Below are 26,279 nucleotides of genomic sequence, written 5' to 3'. Positions count from 1 at the left end.
GAAGGGGCTGGGCTGGGGGACACATGGCCCTTGGCTGATGGCAGGTAAACATGGAAATAAGCAGATGCCTTTCTGCCTTTCTTTTGGAACACAGGAGAGCTGTTCCTTTGCCATGGAAGCTTGAGGATGTTGCAGACATGCCTGATGGGGCAGGTGCTGAAGCAGCAGTGTGCACTGACTCCCTGCAGGAAGGTTACTGCGTGCACTGCCCTCTTAGCATTTTGTTTTAAATTAGCTTGTGTGTAATGGCCCTGTGTTAATCAAGCCTCACAAATATTGCTAAATTGCAGGCTCTTGACCTTTGATTTGAGTCAAACCTTAGTGACTCAGCTGGTATTTCTCAATCAGATGCCTCTGTAAAATGTATTTGAACTTGTTGTCTTGTCTGTGGCACCAGAGATGAGGATTAAAGGGACATCAGGATGGTCCATGCTGTTCAGGGTTGAGAATGGCCATGGGCTGAAGGAAGGGACCTATTTTCCTTGCAAACGTTAACTGAGGCCTAGCACCTTAGCATGTTGTTTCCATGACCATTTTCCCTATCTTTCTCCCTTTGGCTGAAGGAATGTATGGTTGTGAATGTATCACTTTCAGAGGATGTGTACTGAACACACGATGGGCTGCAAAACCAATGTGTAGCTGATGCTGTTGGAGGTCCTTGGTCTCTTGGTTCTTCCTTTGCTAATGAAAGCTTCAGTGCACTTTCCACAGCCTATACCCAACTGTTCTGGGTACTTTTTTGTTGAGATGGAGCTGTGCTTTGTGCCAGGGCCCGCAGGTCTGTCCAGTAGCCCTTTTCAGCTGAGTAAATAGTGTTTCATTTGAAGTCTTGCCTAGTCTTCGTTATTGCTCATTCCTTCTTCTTCCTCTCTCTGAAAAATGACACCATGAGTAGACCAGAGTCTACTGATCCCCTGGCTGATCCCTACACAACCAAAAAATCTGTCTCCAGAGACTCAGAATCTTCAAAAAATCCCTGGAATGATCTTGCAGCAGCTTGATTTCCATGATCTGCATCAATGCTTCCATTTATCAGAGTGCAAGAATGAGCCATGCATCACATTTTGGAGCCAAGTAGCATCAGCGTTTTTAGTGGAGCAGGGCTTTGGAAGAGAAAAGCCTCACCATGAATAATGAAGCGCTGAGGAGGCATCAGGCTCTTGGAGGGCTTTGGCAGTCTTTCCTTTGAAGTGGATGATTGGGTTTCCATGAAGTGCTCTCATGGAAGTCAAGCAAAGCGTGTGGTAGGAAGCTCTGCGACTGCTTCCACAGGCAGAAACATGCAGTGGTACTGCAGTGCCAGTGCTGGTGCACCAGGAGGTGCTGACTTGTGCTGGTCTTCAGCATGTGAGGCTTCTGAATGTCTCAGGAAGTGGGATCCTGTTTCCTTTGGGCCCTTTTCAGTTTGTTTGGAGAGAGCCCTCAAATAGTGATGTCCTTGTGAACTTGCCTTTTTGTGGTTCTCTTTTAATATTGTTGATGTGACCACAGCACAGACTTTGAGCATTCTCTTCCTTTTTGTTACTTAACTTAAAAATGAGAGGCAAGAGGGTGGTTTCCATGAGTGAATTTTGTAATCTCTCTTTGCTCTCATACATATTCTGTGCAGAAGCGGTTTTGCTTCTTGAATTTCCTTCTTTGTTAACTTGCCATGTGATGCAGGGTTGCGAGGGTGTAGAATGTCCAAACCATCAAAAATAATCAGGTCAGCAGAATTGGCCATCCCTCCGTTCCCTTCTGTGTTTTAGTATTTTGCTACTGTCAATGGCTTTGTGAGAAGAGTCTTCTCTCTTGTTTTGCAGATACTGTAACGAATGCTTCAGGACCTCTGCTAGTTGAAATAGCAAAGACTCCAGGATCAACACTAGGAATCACACTGACGACAAGCACGCATCGGAACAAGCAGGTCATTGTCATTGATAAGATCAAGCCAGCCAGCGTGGTGGACAGGTACAGAGCTGAACAGACTGCTCCACTTCTGCTTTTTCCTTCACTGCATTTCAGCCCCTTTTCAGTCATGTTATCATTCCCCACCTCTCCTTGAACTGGCTATGTCCACATGTTTGTAGCTCTAAGCATGCTGACCTATCATGGGTGGACACTCTTCACTATGAATGAATGCAGTTCAGGGCATATATAAGCTGAGCAGTGATTTAAAACCTCAGATCTGACTGTCCTGGAGCTGTGGAACATCCTGTTTAGAGCAGGTAGGTAGGGCTTACTGTCCTGTTGGTTGAATGCCCAGCTTGGCTATGACTGTGCACTACTGAAAACTTAAAAGATCTTTCCCAAGCCTCCAGCATCACTAGTGTAGACTTGGACCATTGGAGTTGGTATTTTTGTCAATGCTTGAAGCTGATGTTCAAAGTGTAAAAATGAGATGTGGAAATACATTCAGATGAAGCAAAACAGGTAGAATTTGTCCATTTCTGCTCCCAACCACAAGGACAAGAATTTGACTGTGCATATAACTACTCTTGCCATTTCCTTTGCAGATGTGGAGCACTGCATGTTGGTGACCATATTCTTTCCATCGATGGCACAAGCACAGAGCACTGCTCCTTATTAGAGGCTACTCAGCTTTTAGCTGCCACCTCAGAGAACGTCAAGCTGGAGATATTACCTGTTCACCAAAGCAGGCTGCCTTTGAAGCCCCCAGAAACAGGTATGTCCTCCATGCAAACACTGTTGGTTGCCCTTAAAACTCAGCTGAGGTCCCTGCTGTGGCTCTCATTGCTTTTGAATGCTGGTAATAGACTTCAAAGAGAGACATCTGTGGAGGGGGAAAAATTATATTTTGATGAAATGCGTGTGATTAGATGATGTTCAAGGATGTGAATAGGAAAAAAAAAAGTAGCATCTGTGCTTGGATAGGGAAATTGGTGTTGGGAATCCCAGAGTTTTGCAGTGCTGAGTGCTGTGCAAGCCGCTTTCTTAGTACCTCAGATAAGAGACTTTAATGGAGAGGGAGGGAAACAGCGTTGGTGTTGGCAAATGTTTCCAAGCTCAGCTTTCATCTGCTTGCCTAGTAAGGCTTTGTAAAGGACATGTCAGCAGCTAGACAGGATTCCACTGGACTTCCTCAGGAAACAAAGCTGAAACACAAGCATTCATTTTCTGGACCAGCCTGCCTCAATGAAAGCTATTGCTGTGGTTTTGGGTTTTTTTCCCCCCCTCAGAAAAATACTAGAAACAAATTCTGGCTTATCAAACCCTAAATACCTGTAAATTTCAAACATCATTAGGAATTCATCCTGTGAGCATCCTTGTTGCCTACCTTTAGTTTCTCCTTCCATGTAAGAGGCTGGCTCAGGCTCTCCTATATACAGACGTGTGAAATTAGCCTCACTACTACTAGACGTTTTGCAACTCTTGCCTGAAGTTTTGTTAGTCATAGAATCATGGAATCCTTTGAGTTGGATGGGAACCTTAAAGGCCATCTGGTCCAACTCCCCCACAGTGAACAGGGACACCCACAGCTCCATCAGGTGCTCAGAGCCCATCCAGCCTCACCTTGGCTGTCTACAGGCATTGGGCACTCTCTGGGCAGCCTGTGCCAGTGCCTCACTACCCTTATTGTCCATACTGGTGATCTTGTATTGCGGCTGTTTCAGTCTCAGCCCCCTCTGCACCCATTTTCGAACACTTTTCCTTTAGGTGCATGCATTTTAATAATATTGATGCCCAACAGCTATAGGCCCAGTTCCTTTTCGGTTCTCTTCTAGGGAGGTCTGGTGAAAGTAGGAAATTATCTGTGTTGTCTTCTTTAATGTGATGCAGCAAAACATAGAATCTAATAACATCTTCATCTCTAGAAATAAATCTTTTACACATCCAGTCCCATTTGTGCAGAATTAAAGCTGTTTAACAAAGGGGACAGATGACTTGACCTTTGTTCCCAAGACAAAATGGAAAGCTATAATCCTTTTTCAACGGCTGTTAAAATGAACTATTCTATTTCTTCCATTAGTGCCCTGGTCTTAATCTCCATTCAGGATGTATGCATTCAGCAGCATCAGGAGAAGGAAGATCTGTGGAAGGACAGCTCTGTGTGTTTCAGAGCCTTTTTAGCCATACCTCCACATGTCAGATCAGAGCGTCCCCACTTTGGTGCAACTCTTAAGGATGTGAGGGATCATAAGGAAGGAAAAAAAGATACAGTCTTTGTGGTCTAATGCTGAAGCACAGGATTTGTCAAATGGAGTTAGCTTTCTCTGCTGCTCTGGGGGCATCTGGAAAAGATTGTGGGAGGATTATGCTCACAAGATCAGCGGGAGCGGATGGTGCCCAGGAGCAGTGCTGGGATGGGTGGTGAAAAGTGAGGGAAGCACAGGAAGGCTCATGTAGGTTTTTATCCCCTCATTGTCCAAAACCTATTTTCTTACCCCTTCAATGACATCTGAGTTTCATAGGCATTTTTTTTTTGTTGTTGTGTCAGCTATGGGCTAAGAATTTAAAGACAAATGGATATGAATGGATTAAACCATTTTGTATATATGCCCATAAGCTCTGTCACTCGTATTCTAAGTATTTAATTTTATTAAGAATTCTCTTTTTTTTGACTGGATTCTGCTCCATTTACTCATTTGATGACTGTTTTTAAAAGCCTTCTGACTCTGAGATTGCTTTTGAATTCACAAAATAGAAATGCCAGAGCTGAAAGTGGATGCTTTAAGAGCTTGATAGGGTAAATGCTGAAGTCACTGTAACAAAGACTTTAAAATAATTGCTGTTTTGGTCAGAAAATCTGACCTAAGTGATTTGATGCATGTGGTGCATGTATACAAGATGGATCTTCATTGATAAAGGCACTAAGTGATGATTTTTGGAAGAGCTCTCTGGGTTGAGCTGAGTCCTTCTCTCTGGTGGTTTGCACTCTCAGAAAACTCTGTAGTGCCAGTGCTGGGGGAGTTCCCACCTACAGGGAGAGCACCGAGGAAGTCTCATTTGGGATGGGTGGTTGCTGATAAGCACCAGTGATGGGAAGGTTAAGAGCTGTCTAGACAGCACCATGCAGGGATTCAGGAGAGAAATCCCAGTGCTGCTGGGCAAGGACAACTGAATTGACCCCTTGCTACCCATGAGCAAAGGGGGCCTCAGTGAGAGGCAGGACCTGTGCCTGATAGTGTGTTTTGGCCACTGCGGAGAGGATCTGTGGCATCACAACCTGATGAAACAAAGCTACATCTCGTGGGACAAGGGATTTCTGGGTAGTGGGTGTCACGCTGCAGAAGATCTCTGCTAACAAGTGCTGGTGTTGATCTAGGGTTGAAACTAAAGCAGTTGTGTGGCCTTGAATAGGGCCTGCCATGTTGGTACCACATCTTAATTTATTGTTTGCCATAGCATTGGCAGCTCTTCCTGTGTTGGTGGCCTTGTGTAATTGCCTTTAAGCAGCAGTGTATAAAATCCCGTTTGTTCTGGTGAGCTGGGGTTGGCCCACTGCTGCTCCCTTCTCCATATGCACACCCTGCCATGGATTCCTGGCCAAGAGCAGCTGCTAAGCACCCAAATGCTGAAGCCAAGGGACGTGCTGGAATCACTGCTTGGCACTGAGCTTCATCCTGGGAGGGCAACAAGGTGGGAAGCAGCACAAGGAGGTTTCCCCAGTGCTGTCAGATAATTCTGATGGTCTCTGTTGGAAACTCGTGGCTGGAGGCAGCTTCTGCACGTCGCACAGCAGCCTGCAAATGGTAATGACATCTGTGTGCTGCCAGCACAGCTTAGTCAGGCTGTTGGCTCAGGACACTGAGATTTTTGAGGGGACTGGGTGAATTTCTGCCACTTTGCATCAAGTGTCATGAGGTTACATGGGGATGCATTTTTGCTGCTGGTGCTTGACACTCTGTGCTTGCTCTCTGACTTGTTCAAAAGCAGTGTGAGTCTCCTCTCTGCAGTCTCTCAGCTTCTTACCTTTTCTTTCTCTCACTTCTCCATGCCTGTGGTGATTTCTGCTCCCCTGGGTGACATCAGTCAAGGTGCAGAAGAGTGACCACCACCACTGCTGGGACCCCTGTGTCAACTACTGTCACACCCACCACCCTGGGCACTGCAAGACGCCCACTTGGAACCAGACGTCTGGACAGGATTACTGCAAATGTAACCCCCACACATGGTGTTGTCCCCATCCCTTCATGTGTTCATTTATGTTATGCCTCTCCATCTGATCCACACCCAACTCAATAGCCTGGGGTGTCACTTATTTCCTGCAGTGTCTGTTGGTTCTCTTCTAATAGGTGCACAGCTGAGGTGCATAGTCAGTATGTGGTGCAGAATTGGTACCTAAAGCCCATGGCACAGAGCTGCTAACATCAGTTAGAGCAGGATGCTGGGCAGACCCTTTGCTCATATCCTTTAGTCCCACACTTTCATATGGGCAAGGGAAAAACTTGAGTTGCTGTGTGCCAGAGAGGGCAGCATTAGAATTGGGAAGCAAGCAAGGGAGCCTAGTTGCTCAGCAGATAGTTGAAGCTGTGGTTTCCCAGCCCTGAAGATGAGAAGGAGGTAGTCCAAAACCATTAGGAGTTCAGTGAGCACACTGCATCCTTAACGTGCTCTGTATCTCCCCAGCTCTGGTGGCTGCCAACTTCTCATCTCCCACCATGAACGCGCAGGGCTTCCCCTGCCAGAACTCGAACACGCTACCTCGCAGCTCCCATCCCATGAGCCCCCGCACCACCATGCTGAGGAGGAGGCAGAAGAAGAAGGAGCACAAGAGCTCACGTAAGGGTGGCAATGGGCTGGGGATGGGCTGGACAAGATGCTGTGCTCATCTTGCTGGCTGTTGGCTGACATAGGCCTGCTGATCCCAGCAGTCAGGGCCTTGGTCACCCCTTGGTGCTGCCTGTGACTGTGGCTGCCCTAACTTCTCTTTCCTCTTCTCAGTGTCGTTGGCCTCCAGCACGGTGGGTCCCGGCGGGCAGATAGTTCACACGGAGACAACAGAGGTGGTGCTTAGGGGAGACCCTTTGAACGGCTTCGGATTGCAGCTCCAGGGAGGCATCTTTGCCACTGAAACTCTGTCCTCCCCACCTCTCGTCCGTTTTATTGAGCCCGACAGCCCGGCAGAGAGGTTAGAGACCTTGCCCTTGGATGCTGATGGTGCTGCTGCTGACCATTTCATGGTTTGGTTTGTTTTCTCTCCTCAGAGGCTCATTTAGATATTTACTGTCATCTTTGTAATATCTCCCATTCTTCACTGGGCATGGTTTACTGTCACTGCCATTTCTGCACTCGTCGGCTGACCACGGCCTCCCTCGCATCCCAGGTGAACGTCTTGGCATCAGGCCGTGGCTGTTCTCAGAGGAGGAAGGGAGTGTGTGTCTGTGTGTGAGCGCCATTCCCATCCCTTTTCTTTTGTTTCTTTTTCTTTCTCATTGAAAGATGAAGCTTTTGTCTGGTTGCAGAAAGAGGAAAAAGGTATATAAGTGAGCCCTGGAAAGTGTTATCTGCTTGGTTTTGTTGTAGCAGAATCCAGCTATATAAATTCACCTGAAAGTTTTGAACCACCAAGGAAAGCGCTGGTTGTAGGATCTGGAAAAATAGCAGAAAATGCTGGAAAATAGCAGAATAAAGGAGCAGCGTTACTGGTGTGTGTGACCCTGAGGATACTGAGAGCAATGAGTCCTGCAGGGGCTGGACCTCAGTGTGGGAGCCCTGGTTAAACTTCTTCCAGAGTCTTTGCTGGTGTGTAGATGCCCTCAAATGATGCTTCTTTTGCTGGATGGACCAGGCCCCTTCTTGTGCCATCTGGTCCCTGGTTGTGTCAGGGTGGTAGAGAGCAGCATGAGCATGCGAGTCCAGGCAGGGAGCACTGGGATGAAGCCTTTGGGAGCAGAATGAGACATTGGTCTGTCCCTCATCATCAGCAGGGAGGGTCAAATAGGAAGAAGTGTGTTGTCCCTTCTTGGTTGCTTGTAAGCAAGCAGCTGTCTGTCCATGCTCCCTCTGTCATAGACAGCAGTGTCCATCTCGGTATCCAAAATCAGTGCTTCCTGCTGCGTTACATGCTTCCTAGCTCTATTCAGACAGCTGTTTGATCATTGTATTTCTGGCTTTTGAGTATGTAGAGTTTGCAAAAGGAAAGTTCAGCAGCTGCGTAATGCTGTCAGCACAGCTTTCATCTTCTGGGGCTGTGACTCACCCACCAGTGTGCTCACACAGATGTCAAACAGACACAGATGTACAAACACATTTGAGTGTATGCATCTAATCCACACAGGTCAGCTTAGGGGTGTGTGAGGGCACAACACACTGATTTCTGCAGCCAGTGATATGCTCACTCTGCAGCTGGAGTGACCACACATACTAATGACAATGAAGGAAATCTTCAGCACAAACCCAGCCCAGAGTTTGAATTTGTGCTGCTTAGTGTCTGGCAAGGCACCTCTGATGCTGTCTTTGTGCCCAAGGAAATTGTCATGACAAAACACAGACCCCAAGGAAACCTTACCATCATGGGCTCCAACACATCCACATAGTGCTGTCTCTTGCTAGAAGATGCTTGAACTCTTGTTCTTTCTCATTTCAAAGCAGTTCTCCCATGATCTCAAAGTACTTTGTAAGGTCTTATGAGAGAGTGCACATCTCTGAGATGCGTGCATCTATTTGGGAAAGCCCTCTGTGGACTTCATGCAGGATCCCACAGCAAAGCCAAGGAGAGGTCTGCAGGAACCTTGACTTCCAGGGCCCTGCTCTCAACACAGGACATGATCAACTCAATCAGTATTAAGAGAAATAAAATTCTTCTGACTTAACAGAGCTGTTGGTTGTAAAAACACCACAGCAAATCTACCTTGAGTGGAGAAGTACCATATTTTGTGAGGGGGCAGCTGTGGTGGAAAAGGTGGTAAATGTTTGCTTTCATGCTGTGTAAAAGATTCCCATAATCTCCCAGTCCTTGTGGCTGAAGTGGGTTGTGTCCTTCTGTTACCTTGAAATGAAGTGATGTCCATGTTGGTTCCTCCTTTCCAAATGGTACATATGACCATAGCAAGAAACTTAGTGCTGGAGGAGACCTCTCTCTTGTGCCACTCATCAAACTTCATATTTGTGAGCTGGTATTTCTAGTATGGTTTTGTGGCAGCATATATATCTGCAGGCTCAGGAAAGGACTGTAATTAAATGATGAAATTATTCACAAGGTTGGATTCATGTATCCTCTATGGAGTTGTCTGTCCTAATCCAGGTCTCCTTGAGCAAACACTTCTGAATTTACATCTCTTAAAATAGCTGCCCATTTTCCATGGGTGGCATGAACTCAGGCAGCAGAGTGAATGTGTTGCAAGTTTAATACCTTCCCAGTAACAAGATAACCTTCCTGGGCTCTCTGCAAACTTGTATCTCAGCTTTTGATGGGCTGCAGACAAAAACTGTTGTTTGTGTGTTTTTCTCCTATTTGGATGTGGATGTTTTTTGTCTTGATAGCCTGGCCTTTCATATACATCCTGTTGTTTGAAGGTTAATAATACAGCCAGTATCCACTGCCTTTGATGTTTCCTTCATGTGCCTGGAAGCTGCAGTACCATCTTTTCTTACAGTTGCAACAGGTTTGGGTGGTAAAAAGTGGCTGGAAGGATCAGTAAAAACAAATAAACAGTATTCTATGAAATATCTACAAAACTCATGCCTAGAAAGGTCAGGGCAAAGAATGTGTTTGATGATTAAACAGCAAGGGAATAAAGGTTCTCTAGAGAAGGCTTAAAAGAAGATAGCTGATCCTTTTAAGGGGAAAGTTGGTGGTAAAACAACTCCAAATGCAGGGGTGAATCTTGTTCCCATAATTCTGAATCTAATTTGGAAACCATGCTGTAGCTTACATTGATAATGGATGAGTGCTTTCTTTCGTGTGCTCTGCTCAAGTGGACGGCCTTCCAGACAGGTGACAAGTGGAAAATCTGAACAGATGTGCTCTGATGAAGAATGTGGAGAAGGATGAGGATGAACAACCTGTTGTCCTTGGCCAGTCATGGGGAATGCTGTACTCTTGTCTTTGTAGAGCCATCACACAGTTCAGCTGTAGGAGGCAATGTGCAGGGTTGCCTTACTGGTGAAGAAGAGGGTGGATAGTGAATGTATTGGGTCATGTGTGAATAAGCATTCCTTATAAATACCAAAGAGTCTCAGGAGACAAACCATACTGTAAAAGCGTGTTGTGAACATAGCAGCTTTGCTGTTGATATTTTACTTCCAAGGTGGAAAAAAAACCCTGCTGCTCTTCAAGAAAGTGGGACTAAGCCAGGAAGCCCAAAGAACCAGTTGTGGTTCTACTGGTGGGCTGTCACGTCAGGATAATATTGGCCTTTCAGGGCGGTTAAACAGTATCAATGTACATTTGGCTTCTAGAAATGCAATTACAAGGAATAAATGATTATCCAATTTGCTGAGATGTTTCATCGAGTTCGTTGGTTTGTAGATTCAGTATTAGCCATGTATTAAGCAGAGGACTCCGCACAGTGCCATTAGGTTGGTTTCTAGCAGTTGCAAGCACACAGAAAGAGATGTATGCTATTGGATAAGGTAGGAGGGCACATGTGCTTGCAATTTATCACTTGCATGTCGTGGTCATGGTGTTGACTTTCACTAGAGAAAGGTTTAATTTTTTTATTTTTTTTTTTTTCCTTTGAAAGTTGCAGGGGATATGACAAAAAATATCGTTTGAGAGTGAAGTACGTCTGAGATTAAGCAAGCCACATTACACACATTACAGAATGAACTATCATCTGTTTGGGGCCACTTCTGCAGGATTAATCACTACTTTCTGTGTTCTAACAGATTTGCCTGTCAAAAAGTAACTCATGGGTGGTTGTGAGGTTGTTTCTTTCCTCCTTTATCCCTGCCTCCTTTCTCTCTTTCCCCATTGTGGACTGCAGGTGTGGGCTGCTGCAAGTGGGAGACAGAGTTCTTTCCATCAATGGCATTGCAACTGAGGATGGGACTATGGAGGAAGCAAACCAGCTTCTGCGGGATGCTGCACTGACGAACAAAGTGGTGCTCGAAATTGAATTTGATGTTGCAGGTAATTGCAAAGGACTTGTTGCTCCTCAGCACCTGCTGGACTCTACCAGTGCTTCTGCTAACCTGGGATTGTACTCACAAAAATATGTGAGGCTTTAGCTAGACTGCAGAGACTGAGGACTCTGTGAGGGCCTTTCCCATTTTCTATTGTTTCTAACGTGCACTAAAGTGAAGAGTCCTTCCTCTCATGACTTGGCTGAAAGAAACATAGTGAGTATACGAAGAGGCCACTTATTCTTTAGGCATTCAACCATTAATATGAATATTTATACTAATTTATGGCCTTGAAGCAAGAAGGGAGCTGAAGCTATTGGCTGAGGTGTGCAACCTTATATTAGAAGAAAAAGGGTTTTTTCATTTTACATTGACAAAGATGCCTCAAACTTGAAGTACAGCATGATATGAGCAATTCACTTGATGTTCAGGGCATGTATTTTTAATGAGAATCCAGATTTTAAGCTGAAGTCCTCAGGGCATCAGATAACAACCTTATTTGAACCTATAAAGCTGAGTTTGATGGGCTTGTTTTTTTTTTTTTCTTGGTTCCAAAGAAACCATCCATGGCACTGAAAACTCTTTTCTCCTATTTTCTTTTTGTCTGTTTCTGGTTTTATAGAGTCTGTCATACCCAGCAGCGGCACTTTCCATGTTAAATTGCCCAAGAAAAGAGGTGTAGAGCTTGGAATTACAATCAGCTGTAAGTATTGCTCAGCCTTGCGATAGCAGTTGCAAGAGCCACTGCTTTCCAACATGGCACATCAGAGACTCCCAGCAGAGAGCAAAAAGATTATGTGGGGTTTTCTGGTAGCACTCACAGTGCTTGCAGTTTGTTCCAAATTGAATTGGATGTGTGGCTTTTGCAAGAGCTGGCAACTGCAGAAGAAAAGCAGCTGCTGAAGGGTCAGGGCAAGGGATGTGTCTCTGAGCGGCAGCTGAGCAGTTGTTCTGTGCCACTGATTAATATTATGCTGTGTTACTAGTAATATTATTTTTATTTCCAGGCCTTGGTGGGCTCCAAGAGAACAAGGCATCAACCTTTTTCTTTCTTCCCTTTCTTTTCTCCTAGCTCTTGGTTAATTATCTTTCTGCTTCTGTTTTGGAGTGTATTCTGATTTAAAGACCTTTTGGCCTCTTTGGGGAAGACACTGTAAGGAGATGTAGATGCTGGGAAAAGACACTGTATGGCAGATCCATCCATTTTAGATATTAGGAAAAACTCCAGAAGAGTGGTGAAGTCACTGACACAGGGAGGTGGTGGAGTCACTGTCCCTGGAGGGTATTCAAGGGATGTGTAAAGTGACACCAAGGAACATGCTAGTGGGCAATATTGTGTGTAGGTAGACAGTTAGACTGGGTGATCCTAGTGGTCTTTTCCAGCTTTAATGATTCTATGATTCTATATCAAATTTTGGGTATGCTGAAATCTTCTTATGACTCACATCAGTGAATTTTTCCTGTGTGCCTATGTGAATGGTGTCATATCACTCATCCTTCTTTCACTGCTGGGTAACCCGAGTTGAATCATCTCAGATTGGCCGTGCCCAGAGGCAGCCACCACATCTCAGATGAGACAAAGCAGCCTGTGAAAGTACAGGCTCAGCTGTCTCTGGGGAATGGAGTCACAGAATCATAGAGTTGTTTGAGTTGGAAGGTACCCTAAAAGGCCATCTGGTCCAACCCCTGTGCAATGCACAGGGACACCCACAGCTCCATCAGGTGCTCAGAGCCCATTCAGCCTGACCTTGGGTGTCTCCAGAGGCGGGGTGTCCACCACCTCTCTGAGTTGCTAAGAACACTTTGATAGTAAGCTTCATTAAAGTAGATAAGCTATTTGCAATTACTTCTTGGCATTTGCAGCATTAGTTGCTGTGTTAATTGGAGATGTTGTGGTCTAAGTGGGTTGTTTTCCAGAGTAGACTTAACATCTACGGTGTGATTATTTTGTCATTTCCTCTCCCAGTTTCCCCATTTTGTGCTGTGTGAATACTCACAACGTGTAGCATTTGGCTTGCTAGTATTTACTGTTTGAAGACACCAGAGTACTTTCCAAAAGCAGTGGGGTGTCCGTAATGACTGTTGCTTGTAGGCAGAGCAGGACTCAGTGGGGCAGAGCTCACACTGCATTCCCCACCTTCTGCATTGGCATTGCAATGTCAGGTAGAAACCAAGGATGATTGATTTGATAGCCAGCATCTGCTGGCCTGAGCATGGTGAGGATTTCACCCCTATTAAGCTTCAAAGTTTAGATTTGATTTGGGACTGGAGAGCAAAACAAGCCTGGAAGTTGCTAGCAAGAATACGAGCTTTTATTTGCGAAGTCCCACTTAAATGGATCTGCTTTGGATGTGCATTTACACTTCAAACATATTTTTATGTTGAAAATATTTTCGTTTGAGATGTGTTTAAAAAATTGATTTCACACTCTTTAGAAATCACTGCTAAATAAAATGACAGTGAACTCTGGGTTTTGAATAGTTAGATGCCCATTGTCAGTGATTAAGCTGAATGATGGAAGAGATTTGATCTTTTTGATTGATGAACGTGTTCACAGGATATTGTTTAAGTAATGAAAACATGTAAACCTAGGATTATGCTTCGTTGTTTGCTGAGTCGAAACTAAAATTGTACCCACAAATGGAGAAAGAGATAAAGAAAATGCGGGGCCAAGGATGAAAGTTGAATCCTAATTCTGCTTTCATATATTAGTCCCCATAAACCTATTTCCACAAGACCCTTAGCGAATTATATCATCATTTTGTCACTCTGCATCTGAACAGGCAGATAAATATGCCCATGTCAAACATTAGAATGAAAGCAAGCAGACGTATGGTAAGTACCTCCTGCAGAGACATGATGTGCGTACAGGAGTGTGATGTAAGCAGCGAGAGAGGAGAGGTAAAAATAACCCATCTCTGTTTTATTCAGTTCCTCCACGTTGTGCTGATTTGAATGTTTGTTTAGATCTGGAAAGAGCTTTTATAGCTTCTTTGTATCAAAGAAAGACATATAACTACTGCTTAAATTGGAAACTGGAGCAGGTTAGATAGGTGACAGACTGGTTGGATCAGTGCAAGATCCCCTGTGCTGTCATGGCCATGGATTTGCGTTTGTTCTAAAATGTCGTAGTACAGCGTACTGTAAGTGAAATATCACAGAATCACCAAATCGTTTGAGTTGGAATGGACTCTTAAAGGTCATCTAGTCCAGCTCCTCTGCAATGAACAGGGAATCATATGAAACATGAGTTGTTTTTGTTGAGTTTTACCTCTTGGCTTCATCAGGCTCATCGATAGTTATTTCCTCGGTCTGGGAAGGTTTGCCACTGCCTTCTTATGTGGGCAAGAAGTGTTCTGACCTCGCCAGAGTAGTGCTACAGAGATAAAAACCAATCGAGTTGTAGCTGTGCTGTGACTCTCAGAGCTAATCGGGAGATGGACTGAGCAAAGGTGGGGGAGAGTGGGATTCTTGATGGATGCGCTGAAAAAACTCATATAAAGCAGACAGAGGAATCATAAATCTGCTGGAAAGCTTCATAAAAAGGCTGGGAACTCAAGAGGTTTGAGTATGAGGAGGGCAGATGCTGCTGGCTTTGCTATGGGCATACAGAGGGAGTCTGGGCTTGCTCCTGACTGGGGGTGGATGCAGGGATGTGTGGGTGGTGATGCTCCATTGTTTGCGGAGACCTTGGATGTGCTCTGAGTGGTGGGGGTGCAAAGAAGTGCCAAGTGAGGTTTCTGACACGATGATGTGAAGATTTGGCTCTTATTAGCCTGAACCGCTTGTCTCCATTAGCAGAACACGTGACACATAGTGCTCTGATCTTTCTGGCTGCATTCAGTTCTAGTGACATAGTTATGCCTTTGTAGATGTCTTCTGTAAATCTCTCACAAATTAAAATCCCCAGCAGCAAGAAGCTACCAGCCATGTTTTCTTGTGTGTTCAATACCTGACCTCTTAAAGTTAGATATCCACTTGCTGTTAGCCTCTGGAAAATGATAGTTGATTCCACAAAGGATAGCTTTTCTGTTATCCATCTTTTGTCTGCTCATTCACCTTCTCCAAAGGCCACATGTGAAATTTACTGCAGGCCATGGGGTGTTGGGGCTGCTTAAACAGGCATTGGAATTACCTGTCTCATCAGCTGTACATTAATGCTTTATATAGCATGTTTATCAAATTACCTTGATATATCTTTACAAATCAATTCCTGTGCCCTTGCTGGGAAGTACTGCAGATAAGAAGTAAGCACTATATCTGCTTGTGGATGATAAAACCGGAATTTGGAAAGACAGATAACTGTAAGTCTCTTAAGCGGTGTAATCACTGTCCTAGTGAGAAGATGGATCTGTGAGTTGACCCAGTCCAGCTCTGCTGCCACTGGATTAGTCCTGGACCTGCCTGGCAGCGTGTCCATGAGCAGCACTGTGTCCCCACAGCCTCACCGACACTGCAACCACAGATTTGCAACTGATATTCTGACTGAATAAGTGAGATATTCTTCCCACGCTTTGTTGCCTGAAGAGTTTGTTAGGATATAGATCTGTGGTGGCGTAAGCATCCTGCTTACTGATAATTCACCCGGCTGCTGCTAAAACTAATAAAGGGTAGAGGAAAAAGTTGGGTCCTGGGGACTGGACTGTCACTGCTGTTGTTGTAATCAACTCTGATTTGCTTTCTTTCCTCTTCTCATTCCTTAGCTATCCTGAGATTATTGGGTTTCTGATTTTGGTGTTGTTTTTGTTTTTTTTTACCCTTTATAAACATTTGCTTTCTTAAATGTATTTTTTGTGGCGTTATTACAACTTCTTTAATTACATGTTGGCAGGGTGCTGCCTCAGCTTGATCAATAACAAAAGGGCATTTATAGCCGGTTGAAGCGCTGATGCGTGTGAGATATGTGCTTGTGCTCCTTGGAGGGGAATAATTTACCAATGCAAGTCATTATGCATTCCATTAAAAACACAGAACGGACATGTGTTTCTGGCCTTGTCATCCATCAGAGAGTAAATGCCGAGCGAGCCAGAATCCCAGCAGAGGTGGCGAGAGACTGAAAGCAATTTATAAAAAGTAAATAACAGTATTGATCAGTTCACCTTTTTATCACTGCCCTGTCAGCGCCACCAAGCAGTGTTTCATGGCGAGTTTCTCCCCCACCCCACGTTTCTGCCTTCAACAACTTTGATTTATGGAGCTTTCTCTGGGTCACTGGGGGGAATTTCAACTGTCTTCTGTACTGGTGGATCCACTAAAGACAAAAATCCATCTGAAAATGAACTTACTTCCACCCCAAGTAGTTTGCCCTGGCAAGTGGGGGCTGCAACCAGACCTCCTGAGGAGATGGTTTGGGTATCTGCACAGCAGATTCTGTCACTGTCATGACGCATCTCCCCTCTTTCCTCAGCTGCTGTCTCCCTTTCTGGATGGGAAAACAAGACCTGGAGGCCAGGCTGGATGTTCATGGGGAAAGGCACTGGGATGCCAAAGGGGAATGAATGGAGTTAGTAACCACTGTATTTAAACTGAACAGGGAATGACTGTTCAGTGCTTTGAGATTTCTCTTGCTTTGAATCCTATGCCTCTAGAGAGAATGGTTGTTCATTAAGTCCCTTTAACTTACCCATCAGCCCCATGGGTGCTGACTAATAGTGATGGCTTTGTAAAGCCTTGCAATTTCATACTAGGTGACTAAGTGGTTATTTAAAACAGAGAACTGCTGTGTGTACAAGCACAGTTTGGATACTCTGATGGTAGGGAGAGGGGTTTAACAGGTCCTAAGGAAATCTCCTTGGCTGTGTCAGGTGTAGAGATAGCTGTCCTCAGCCCTCTGCCAGCTCTGTGGTTCTCTATAACCCCCTTCTGTCACACAGCCTCTGCTTTGAATCTAATAAACAAACCTCACAGTGAAAAGCACTTCTGGAAACCTGGATCGTTTTGACAGAACCAGGCTAGGCTGCGATTAAGCACGCAGCACCACGTGCCGGGCTCAGCACCTGTAAGCTGCTGAGTCTCCATCGCTGCTACTCCTACCACTGCCCTGGGCACCTTTGCAGCCCCAAAGACATGTCCTGTGTTGAAAAAGAGAACAGCAGTAGTGATAGCAGCATGTTCCCATGCACTGTTTGTCTATGGCAAGTGGCCTCCTTAGGCAGAATGGGTCATTCTGCATTGATTTTTAGCCACATCAGTCTCTGCATCTCTTGACACACACTGGTGAATGGGTTGGCTGGGCCATGGGTTGAATACAGATTGAATGCAGCCATGAGCCCTCCACAATCCATCCATTTCTTGTTGATCCACAGTTGCAAGCTGCATGTGAGTTTCTAGATCAAAACTATCTGGCACCATGTGCCCATAAGGCACGGGGAGAATAATTCTTCCAGGCTCCATATCATTCAGCAGTCTCATTGCCATGGCTATTATGAAATCAGTCATGGTCTGCTCTGACCTGACTTTTATACTCAGCTGTGTTGTGGTTGAGATTGGCAGTCATTTCACACTGTTTGGTGCAGAAGGTGTGGTTACATATGGGAGAGGGTATCCTTAAAGGTGACGGGCAAAGCATGTATGTTTTTATATCTTATAAATGAATGTAAATAGAAAAATCCAGAGCAGAGATGTTGGCAAGAAAAAAGCACATTCCTTTATGTCTGACTTTCTGGGGCACCCTCTCACTCCTGCTCAGGCAGGTGGATCTCTGTGATTGATGCCACATACCTTGCAGATATTTTAATCTCTGACCTGCACCCGATATGTTTGGATGCTGTGAGGTTTCTTCCTTCCCACGCAGTTTTTACTGAGAAGCTCCGTCAGCTTTAAATGAGATGATGCAGTTTCTCATAGTGAGGCTGTAGGGAGTGACGGGGGGTGGGAATGATGCTCTTGGTGTATGTTTGTCATGTGGATGGCAGAGAGGGGTCAGGAGGGAGTCAAGTCATAAATCTCTCTTGGGCTTCTCAAGAGAGCAGCAGGTCCCACAGGCAAATTGGAAAATGCAAATGCTCCCAGGGATGCATGCCTGCATCTCCTGTGGGCTGAAAAGGGTCTCAGTCTGGTAGGGGGAGAGGAGGATTGGAAACCCCTCCGCCTGAGAGCAGATGGAGTTATCTGGTTGTATGACAGAGTGGCCTGGGTAGCTGAACCACATGGAAGACATTTCTTTTTTTTTTCTTGATTGTTTTCCACCTTGAGAATTTCCCATCATCTTTTACTTCAGCCCCAGAGGAGGGCAGCCAACAAGAATTTGCAGGGATTTTCTTCTTTTTTTTTCTCTTCTGGCTGTAGCTTCCAGAAGGTCAAGTGTAAAGCACCATTTTGTCAGAGGAAATGCATTTCCTCCCAGCTTCTTCTCCCATTACCCTTCTCCCTCCTAGATAGCAGGCTGAGTTTTGCACCTGTTTGTCTCTTGCAGCTGCAAGCAGAAAGCCTGGGGAGCCTTTGATCATCTCCGACATCAAGAAGGGGAGTGTAGCACATAGGTGAGTGCATAATTTCCCACCTGCCAAATCATTGGCAAAATATCCAGTCCACTAATGAGAGGTTAGGTAGAAAGATTCCCATGCGATATAGCACTAAAGTATGGTTTTTGCCATCATCCAAGCATATGCCAGCCCTTGAGGTTTCTCTTAGACCACGGTAGGGTTTGGAATGAAATCTGTCTTTATTGAAACAAGTAGAGTTGAGCTAATGGACAGGATGGCCAGGGCACTGATTCAGAGGTCTGCTGACTATATAGAAGATGGATGTTTAACATCTATGAGCATGTGCTGTGTCTCCTCAGGTAGTTTGCTGTGTTTCAGCTGCTGCCTGAGTGAATTGAGTGAGTGAATTTTAGGCACTGGTGGAGATCTGTGCCAATAACTCAGCCTTTTTTGGCTGCACTTCTGATCCCAAACACCTCCCAGCAAGGCTTTCAGAGGAATGTAGTGCTCGTGAAGGGCTGTTTTTAAAGTGTATTTGTAAGTGAGTTCCCAGAAAAGGCAGAATATCTGTCAGTTAAAGACCAGACATTTTACAGTGCTGTAGGTTACCTAAACTATATATCCATATAGCTGAGAGTGGCAAGCTAATGTCTTGTTCTGGGCTGATGCACGCTCTATGTGAACTTCCTCTCTGTACATTATAAGTGCCTCAAACCCTGTTTGTGCTTGTTTCCCAGAAAAGACCAAAGAGAGGGGGGAAAAAAAAAGCAAGCTAATATTGTCATCACTACCGCAGAACTGAATGCATTGCAGGATCTGAAAGGCAAATACAAATGTACTTCAGTTTTCTTTTCCTTTCTACGTAGAACTGGCACCTTGGAGCCGGGAGACAAGCTGTTAGCCATTGATAACATTCGACTTGACAATTGCTCAATGGAAGATGCTGTTCAGATTTTAAGGCAATGTGAAGACCTGGTCAAATTGAAGATTAGGAAGGATGAAGATAACTCTGGTACAGAAATCCTGATGCAAACTGGTGCCTGTCCACTTTAATGACATTTCCCAATAGGTAGTGCAGACTAACAAAGATAAGGGCTGCTGCCTTTCCGGTCACCATTTCCAATTGATTACAGTCTATTTTTGTTATTCTGCCCTTAAATTGAGCTTGGAAGGTTAAAATCCTGTTTGGTATGAGCACAGCTGAAGACTGAAAGCTTGTGCTTCTAAATGCTACAAATCTTTCCTATGACCTTTTTGATATGGCAAAATAAAACACTCTGCATTGCTGTTCTCTTTCAGACGAGCAGGAGACAACCGGTGCTATAATCTACACAGTGGAACTGAAGCGGTACGGTGGTCCCTTGGGAATAACCATCTCTGGGACAGAAGAACCCTTTGATCCCATTGTCATTTCAGGCCTGACAAAAAGAGGGCTGGCAGAAAGGTGAGGTTTGGGGGTCAGAAGGGCCAAATCAGTGTGGGAAGGAATTTAGATGTTTGCCAAGCTTTGAGATTGGGGTGGTGCTGCCCAACTGGCTTTCCAGACCCATGTGGGGTGGCCAGGACTGTGCCCTTAGGGTAGTGAGAGAGGTTTTAAGCAAGACGCTACTGGTAGAGTCAGAACCAATGTGTTATCTGCCTCTCTTCTACTGAGATGCTTCCTGGTGATCTTCTATGCCACAGCTTGCATTGGGAGATTGCCCACCTGCCTGAAAAGCATTGTATCCATCTAGTCAATGCTCATGTGCTGCTAAACTGCAGCTGATAGCCGTGGCAGTGGGGTGATTGACGGAAACCACAGATCTTGGGGGTCTTGTGGTCCTTGTTGGTTGCTTAGTCTGTTCTGTATGAAGGAATCTAAGTGTAGGGCTGCTCTGAGCAGCAGACATTTTTGTTGCATAAAGGTAGCTGCAGATCTACCTTCAGAAGATGGGGAGGTTGTCTCTGTGTGTGCCCGGGTCTGAATATATGTGCATGCGTGGGATTTAAAGGATCAGGACAGTGATGTGAATATAAGGTGGAACTGAGTCATACTCTGTATCTTAATTACTCTGTCTGTACGGTGCTGTGACTTATAAGAGATGACTCCAGCAGACCTGACTCATGCTTCTCATGGGGTTGCTTTCCTCTGTGCTGCAAAAAACCTCTGAACAAATAGATGTGAAATGCTGGATTTAGGGAAGTTTTTTCTTCTGTTCTGGTCTTTTGGTTCTTTCTGCTTGAAGACTGAGCTCCTTCTGAGCTGAACTATAATACATCTTGGTGCATCTTTCTGCCTCAGGTTCCTCAAGCTCCTAGTACACATAGTGCTGCTCATTTCCATTGCTTTCCTTTGGTACAGAAAACCAAGACAGGAAGTAAGGAAAAGGGATGCACTTGGTTCTTCTCTTTGGGGATTTTGCATCACTGCCCACCACCAGGATGCAATCTTTTCTCCCTAGGAAGCACTACCCATGGAGTATCTGAGGCTTGTCTACATCTTGTACTGGCAGTGCAGGAGAGGTTCAGGACATGAAACAGCTGCTGCTGGGCAGTAGAAGCAGTTCTGTACCTTTGTTACTCCCAGTTCCCTTTGCAGTGCTGTGGCTGTTCCTCCTTTGAACTCAGATGCGCATCAGTAACTGCTCTGCAGAGAAATGTAGCACAGGCGAGTGCTGCGGTGCTATTGAATTTTGATCAGGAACTGGCACTCAGCAAGGACTGGAATGCCTTTTGAGGACAGCAACAGAGCTGTTCAGCACTGTAGCAGGCTGACAAACTGCGGTGCCTGCGCTGAGGAGCAGAGAGGGGATGGAGCAGCATTGGGATTTCTCCTGGTAACCTTGGCTCCTTGCAGGGAGGGAGAGGAGTGCTGGGATGAGGCTGACTGCAGAGAGGTGCATGTTCTGCTGAGATGGTTGCAGGTCTTTCTCCTGGGAGCAGCAGAAAGGAGTGGCTTAACCTTCTCAAGAGATGAGGGATGCTCTTAGTTTTATCCTGATTTGTCCATTTCCTGTCAACTGTGCTCAGCTCTGTGCCAGAGACACTCTTAGCTGTGCTCTGAAGGGTGTGATGGGTTTCTGAATAACAGGAGTTAAAGCTGTGCCTGCGTTTTGCTGGAGCACAGCACGTGTTTCAGCGGTGCTGCTGTGGGGTGGACTGGATCCTGGCATCTGGTAATGGGGACGTGGCTGCCATTCCTGGAGAGACACAGGGGATGATCTGCACTCTGGCTCTGTGCTGGGGAAGGCAGGGTGTCCTCTAGGACCTGTCACACGTCTGTCACAGCAGTGACAAGCTGTCTTAGCTGAAAAGGCTTCAGATGCAGATGGCTTGGGTTTTATCTTGACCTTGAGCATTTTTCTCCTTGTATGTGTCCCATCCTATAGAAACCTACAGAGGCAGCACAGGCTGTTGGGTTGATGATGTCAAGTGATGGCTTCTCTGTTTCATCTCCTTCAGTGCCCATGGGTGACTTTGCCCTTGGCCACACGACTTGTTTTTGTCCTGTGCGGGGAAGGGACCAATACAGTTCATTTCTGGTTGAGGTTTAATAGTTCTCCAAGAGCGATTTTTTTAGTGGTCATTGATATTTTAAAGGGATTTCAAGGGCTTGGCAGCCTCTTCTGACACCACCTGGTCAAACAAACACAGGAGGCTGCAGGAGGGTTTTGTCCAGGAGTACTGAGCACCATCACATGTTGGCAAATGGGAGAAGGGATGTGGACTCTGCCCATGCTCTAGGTAAATCCCTGGATTTACCTGTCCACACAGTGGACAGTGGAGGGGATTGAATAACTTTTTCCCCTTTGATGTGACATCTCTTTGATATTTTTGTGTTTTCCTGCCAAGGGAGTCTCACAGTTTCTGCAGAGCAATGGTGCTGTGCAGGGGCTGGCAGTGGGGAGAAGTATTCATGAGAGATCAGCCCTGGCTCAGCTCTCTGATAGAACCCCAAATAAGGCACTGAAGCTAGCAAAGGGTTGCATTAAAGTACTAGCAGTTCAGCCTTGTTTGTTTTTGACCGTGTAAATGAAACTTTTAAGACAAATACTCCCTTTGCAGTGTGATGTATACTGGGAGTACTAGAGTTTTCCTTGAGGGCTTTTTTGGGCTGACTAGGATGGGACAATACGGACATCTAGTGGCTGTGAAGGACTATTACGACAAACTGAATACCTCAGCAGCAGCAGAGCAAACAGTCCTGCCTGGTCGTTGTGTAGTTTTCTGGTTTGATTTATGTGCTGTGGAATCATAGAAGCATAGAAGGATTAAGGTTTGAAAAGACCTGTAAAATCATCTTGCCCAACCATCCACCTCCCATCAATATTGCCCACTAAACCATATCCAAGATGTTTTGCAGTAGATGCAGAAGCATGCCTCTGAAGTTCCACATTAGGGGGAAACACAAGGAGTTGTTTTGCCTGCTGTTTTGACAGTGTATCAGATCCCATTTCTGCAGGAGCAGCAGTCTGATTTGGACTGGATACAGCCTTGGAAAGAAGCATGTTGCCATGGGCAAAAAGACATGTCTGTCTAGATTTGCATCTCCTGGTTTGATCATGCAAGATCCCTGATAGCTGAACAGCACAGCAGTGCTGGAGGAAAGGATTGCTGCTCTAACATGCCAGTGTTAGGGAGCATATGAGGGAACTTAAAAGAGATCATAAACTGGTTTGCAACTTGCTCAGCTCATGTATGCCCACACAGTCTGTGTGTATTGGGCTGGATCTTTTGTTGGTTTGTTAGTTTAGCTTTGTCTTCTGTCCATGCCATGGAACCTGCTCATCAGTTCCACCTGTAGACATTGCTCCACTGGCAATACATGTACACCCCCATGACTTCAAAGAGTTTAAAATGTAGTCTGGTTTGATGTCCAGCTACCAAGAGGCCTAGGAACTGAAGTGGGCATGTGTTCATGTACCTGTATGCATGTATGTATACAGAGGTGAAAGGTGGTGTAAGCCAAATTCTTGGTAGTGTTGGTGAACAGGGGTATACAGCATACCAGGAGGAAACCCAGACGTGTTTAAAGTGCTGAGAGTTAATTTGCTGTTGCTTGAAGCAGCAGCAGCTTAATGACCTGAGGAGGGTTGCCTCTATGAAGTCCCTAACAGTATCTTTCCTCTCCAGAACCGGAGCCATCCACATTGGTGACCGAATACTTGCCATCAATAATGTGAGCCTCAAGGGCAAGCCACTGAGTGAAGCCATCCACCTGCTGCAGATGGCAGGGGAGACAGTAACGCTGAAGATCAAGAAACAGATGGAGAGTGAGTTGGGGTTCCTGATCTGGGATGGGAGTCTGCAAGAGATCCTATACACGGTAGGGTCTTTTCAAGAAAGCCCATCTCATTCCCTGAAGCCAAGTGTTTTGATCCTTGCTATGAAATACTATTTTTTCCACTTCTGACACTTAGAACTGTCACAGCCACTTGCTGAATTAATTGACATGCAAGTGCCAGTTGGAGACTCGTTAATCATTCTAAGAATTGAAGCAGGTGTAATTGAAATTTCAAGGTAATTGCCAGTTAATTATGATGAGCAATCTTCTGAATGGTTGGAAAATAAGGACTTTTAGAAAAGTGGCCTTTGTTTGGGAAAATAATCTGTCCTCATTGACAAATGCAGGCTATCAGCAAGCATTTTTATCCCAGCTAAGTTCTATGAGTTGGAGATCCAGGGTGTGGATGGCTAACAGGAGATTTAATCAATGAGGACTTTATAGTCAGCTTGTGCTGAGAAACCATTCCCTGTATAGCTTTTACATGGAAGGGAACTTGGTCTAATGATAATAAGAGCCTATTATTACTAAAATAATGAAAGGGAAGATCTTAGCTTCATCATCCCCATTCAGCTCTCCATTTTCTCATCAGTAATCAGAGGAAAATTCAGCCTCAAAGTACAAGGCCCAGGGATTCCACTGTTGTCTTGAGACTATGTGGGAGGCTCTTTGGGTGGTGTTCAGCCTTGAATTGGTACAAAATAGAACAGTCTTGATGAGGGGTTACAAATTCAGCTCTATAGTTTGGCACCAAGTTGTGTTGTGGGAATCTCACTGAAACTTTGAAAAGTGGAAACTGCTTGGAATAAAAAGTTTGGCACAGGCCTTTATCAGTTAACTTTGAAGAGCTGAAGAGGTTCTTCAGGAGCCTTAGAGTAGCTGAACTTGCTCTCACAGCAACATAAGCCCTTCCCTGAGTGCTGTTCCTTGTGCCTTCAAAAGTGTCTTATTTTGCTTTCAGAATCTTATCCCAAGAAGTCTGGGAGTATCAATGAAGTGAGTGACCCTGAAGATGAACTGACGGACTCCCAGAAAACTAGCAAGCTGTCTGAGATGTATTCTACCACTATTCCTAGTGTAGACAGCGCTATGGAGTCCTGGGATGGCTCCGGCATTGATGCTGGATATGGAAGCCAAGGTAAGATGACTTTTCTCACGGGTCTGTGAGCCAAGGCAAAGACAGACAGAGCTTCCAAGCCTGTCTGGAGAATGAACATAAGCCAAAGGCTGTGGTCTAATTGTGCTAGCACAGCTTCTCCCTTTCAGCAAGGAACAAAATGTATTTTAAAATGCATTCATGTGGTGCTCTGAGTTGATATATCTATTTTAGATTTTTTTATTGGCTTTGTTTCTTCTGGCTTACATAGATAGCATCGTACTGTTCACAGCAGTTTCAAAATCATTAAAACATTTTACAATTCACGTAATCGGATAAGTATTCACTGTCCATATGTCTTAGAAAGTATTTGGCCTGCAGCTCACTTTTAGTTCCCCAGAGAGGCCATGTAGACTGTATTAATCCCCTTCAGGATGTTTTAAAATCCACAAGAACATCTTGTGACTAGAAGCACTCACTTAACAAAATAATCAAGGTAATGCTATGAGACAGTATCTCTGACTCCCTGGTGTGTGATCAGATGTCTTGGAGGCCAGATTTATTCAGCTGTGGTTTCTGGCAGACGTATGGAATTGGGATGGAGGATGTTCCATCATGGGAATAAGTTTTCACTTGGAGAAAGGCACTGGAGAACAGTCCAGCTCAGATTCAGTGATGTGAGCTAGTATTAGCCTGTGTCGAAGGAAAACAAAAGCCCTAAAGCAGCTCCACAAAACGCTGCTCAGGTTTGAGCAGGGAGCTGTGCTGGGCTTGGCAGGAACGTGCCACCAGGTGGCTCTGAATCCCAGGGATCCATCCCTTGTCTCCTTAAGGAGGAGGTGAAAGTGGTGGCACCGGAGGGCCAGCTCTGTGCACACATCCCTGTGCCCATTTCACTGCAGGGCCCTGCGCCCAGGGACCTTGTTCCTATGCTGTAGCAAGCAGCAAATGCTCCTGCCTGGTGTAAAACATTGGTGAGCACTTTGCTGGGGCTCTTTCCAGAGCAGTCTAACCTTTAAAAACACACAGAGGAAACCCTCAGCTAAATGAAATAACAGGCTTTGGCATTTTGAAAGGAAGTTCTGGCAGCGTCTTTGTGTATTTCCAGTGCTCTTAGCCATGCGGGAGGTCAAGTCTCCCTTAATTATGTGTTTCTCTTTTACCTCTTCCTGTTCGCTTGGCACAGGGTGCAATGGAAGTGCACGATGTTTCTTGGAAAGGCTGTGGGGATTTCTCTGAAGTGTTGAATGGGCAGGAGGAGGTGGACAGGGGACTTGGGAGATTTATTTCCATGGCAGCTGGCACTGACATTGCTGAGGAATGCTCTATTTTGAAGGGTTTCTGTCCAGACAGCTTCTCATGAGACCTGGAGATCTTGTGACTTGGTAGGGGTTGGTTTTGCATCTCTGGAACAAGACATCCAACGATATGGGGAAGTCCTTGGGGGCAAACTTAGTGAAACTTGTCTGATTTCCTCCTATTGGAC

At 45.3% G+C, this 26,279-nt stretch overlaps 1 protein-coding gene across 8 annotated transcripts in view; it reads left to right on the top strand.

Annotated features, from left to right (window-relative positions):
• Nucleotides 1–26,279, top strand: part of GRIP2 (glutamate receptor interacting protein 2) — a 198,418-nt gene that overhangs the window by 160,811 nt on the left and 11,328 nt on the right. For 7 of the 8 annotated variants that reach the window (XR_001558055.2, XM_015875369.2, XM_015875372.2 and 4 more), the window contains exons 8-19: nt 1,803–1,950; nt 2,496–2,665; nt 5,974–6,099; nt 6,571–6,723; nt 6,886–7,072; nt 10,872–11,017; nt 11,633–11,713; nt 18,425–18,491; nt 19,301–19,446; nt 19,734–19,878; nt 23,547–23,686; nt 24,659–24,835. Coding sequence is in view for 7 of the 8 variants with exons in the window: in XM_015875369.2 (XP_015730855.1) it covers nt 1,803–1,950; nt 2,496–2,665; nt 5,974–6,099; nt 6,571–6,723; nt 6,886–7,072; nt 10,872–11,017; nt 11,633–11,713; nt 18,425–18,491; nt 19,301–19,446; nt 19,734–19,878; nt 23,547–23,686; nt 24,659–24,835 (1,686 nt within the window). In the remaining variant the exon portion in view is untranslated. The remainder of the gene's footprint in view (nt 1–1,802; nt 1,951–2,495; nt 2,666–5,973; nt 6,100–6,570; nt 6,724–6,885; nt 7,073–10,871; nt 11,018–11,632; nt 11,714–18,424; nt 18,492–19,300; nt 19,447–19,733; nt 19,879–23,546; nt 23,687–24,658; nt 24,836–26,279) is intronic. The other variant, XM_032447258.1, reaches the window with a different exon arrangement.

The sequence above is a fragment of the Coturnix japonica genome, chromosome 12 (genome assembly GCF_001577835.2).
Source record: "Coturnix japonica isolate 7356 chromosome 12, Coturnix japonica 2.1, whole genome shotgun sequence".
Lineage (NCBI taxonomy): Eukaryota > Metazoa > Chordata > Aves > Galliformes > Phasianidae > Coturnix > Coturnix japonica.
The sequence above is the reverse complement of the archived record's forward strand: the minus strand, read 5'-3'. Positions and strand labels throughout refer to the sequence as shown.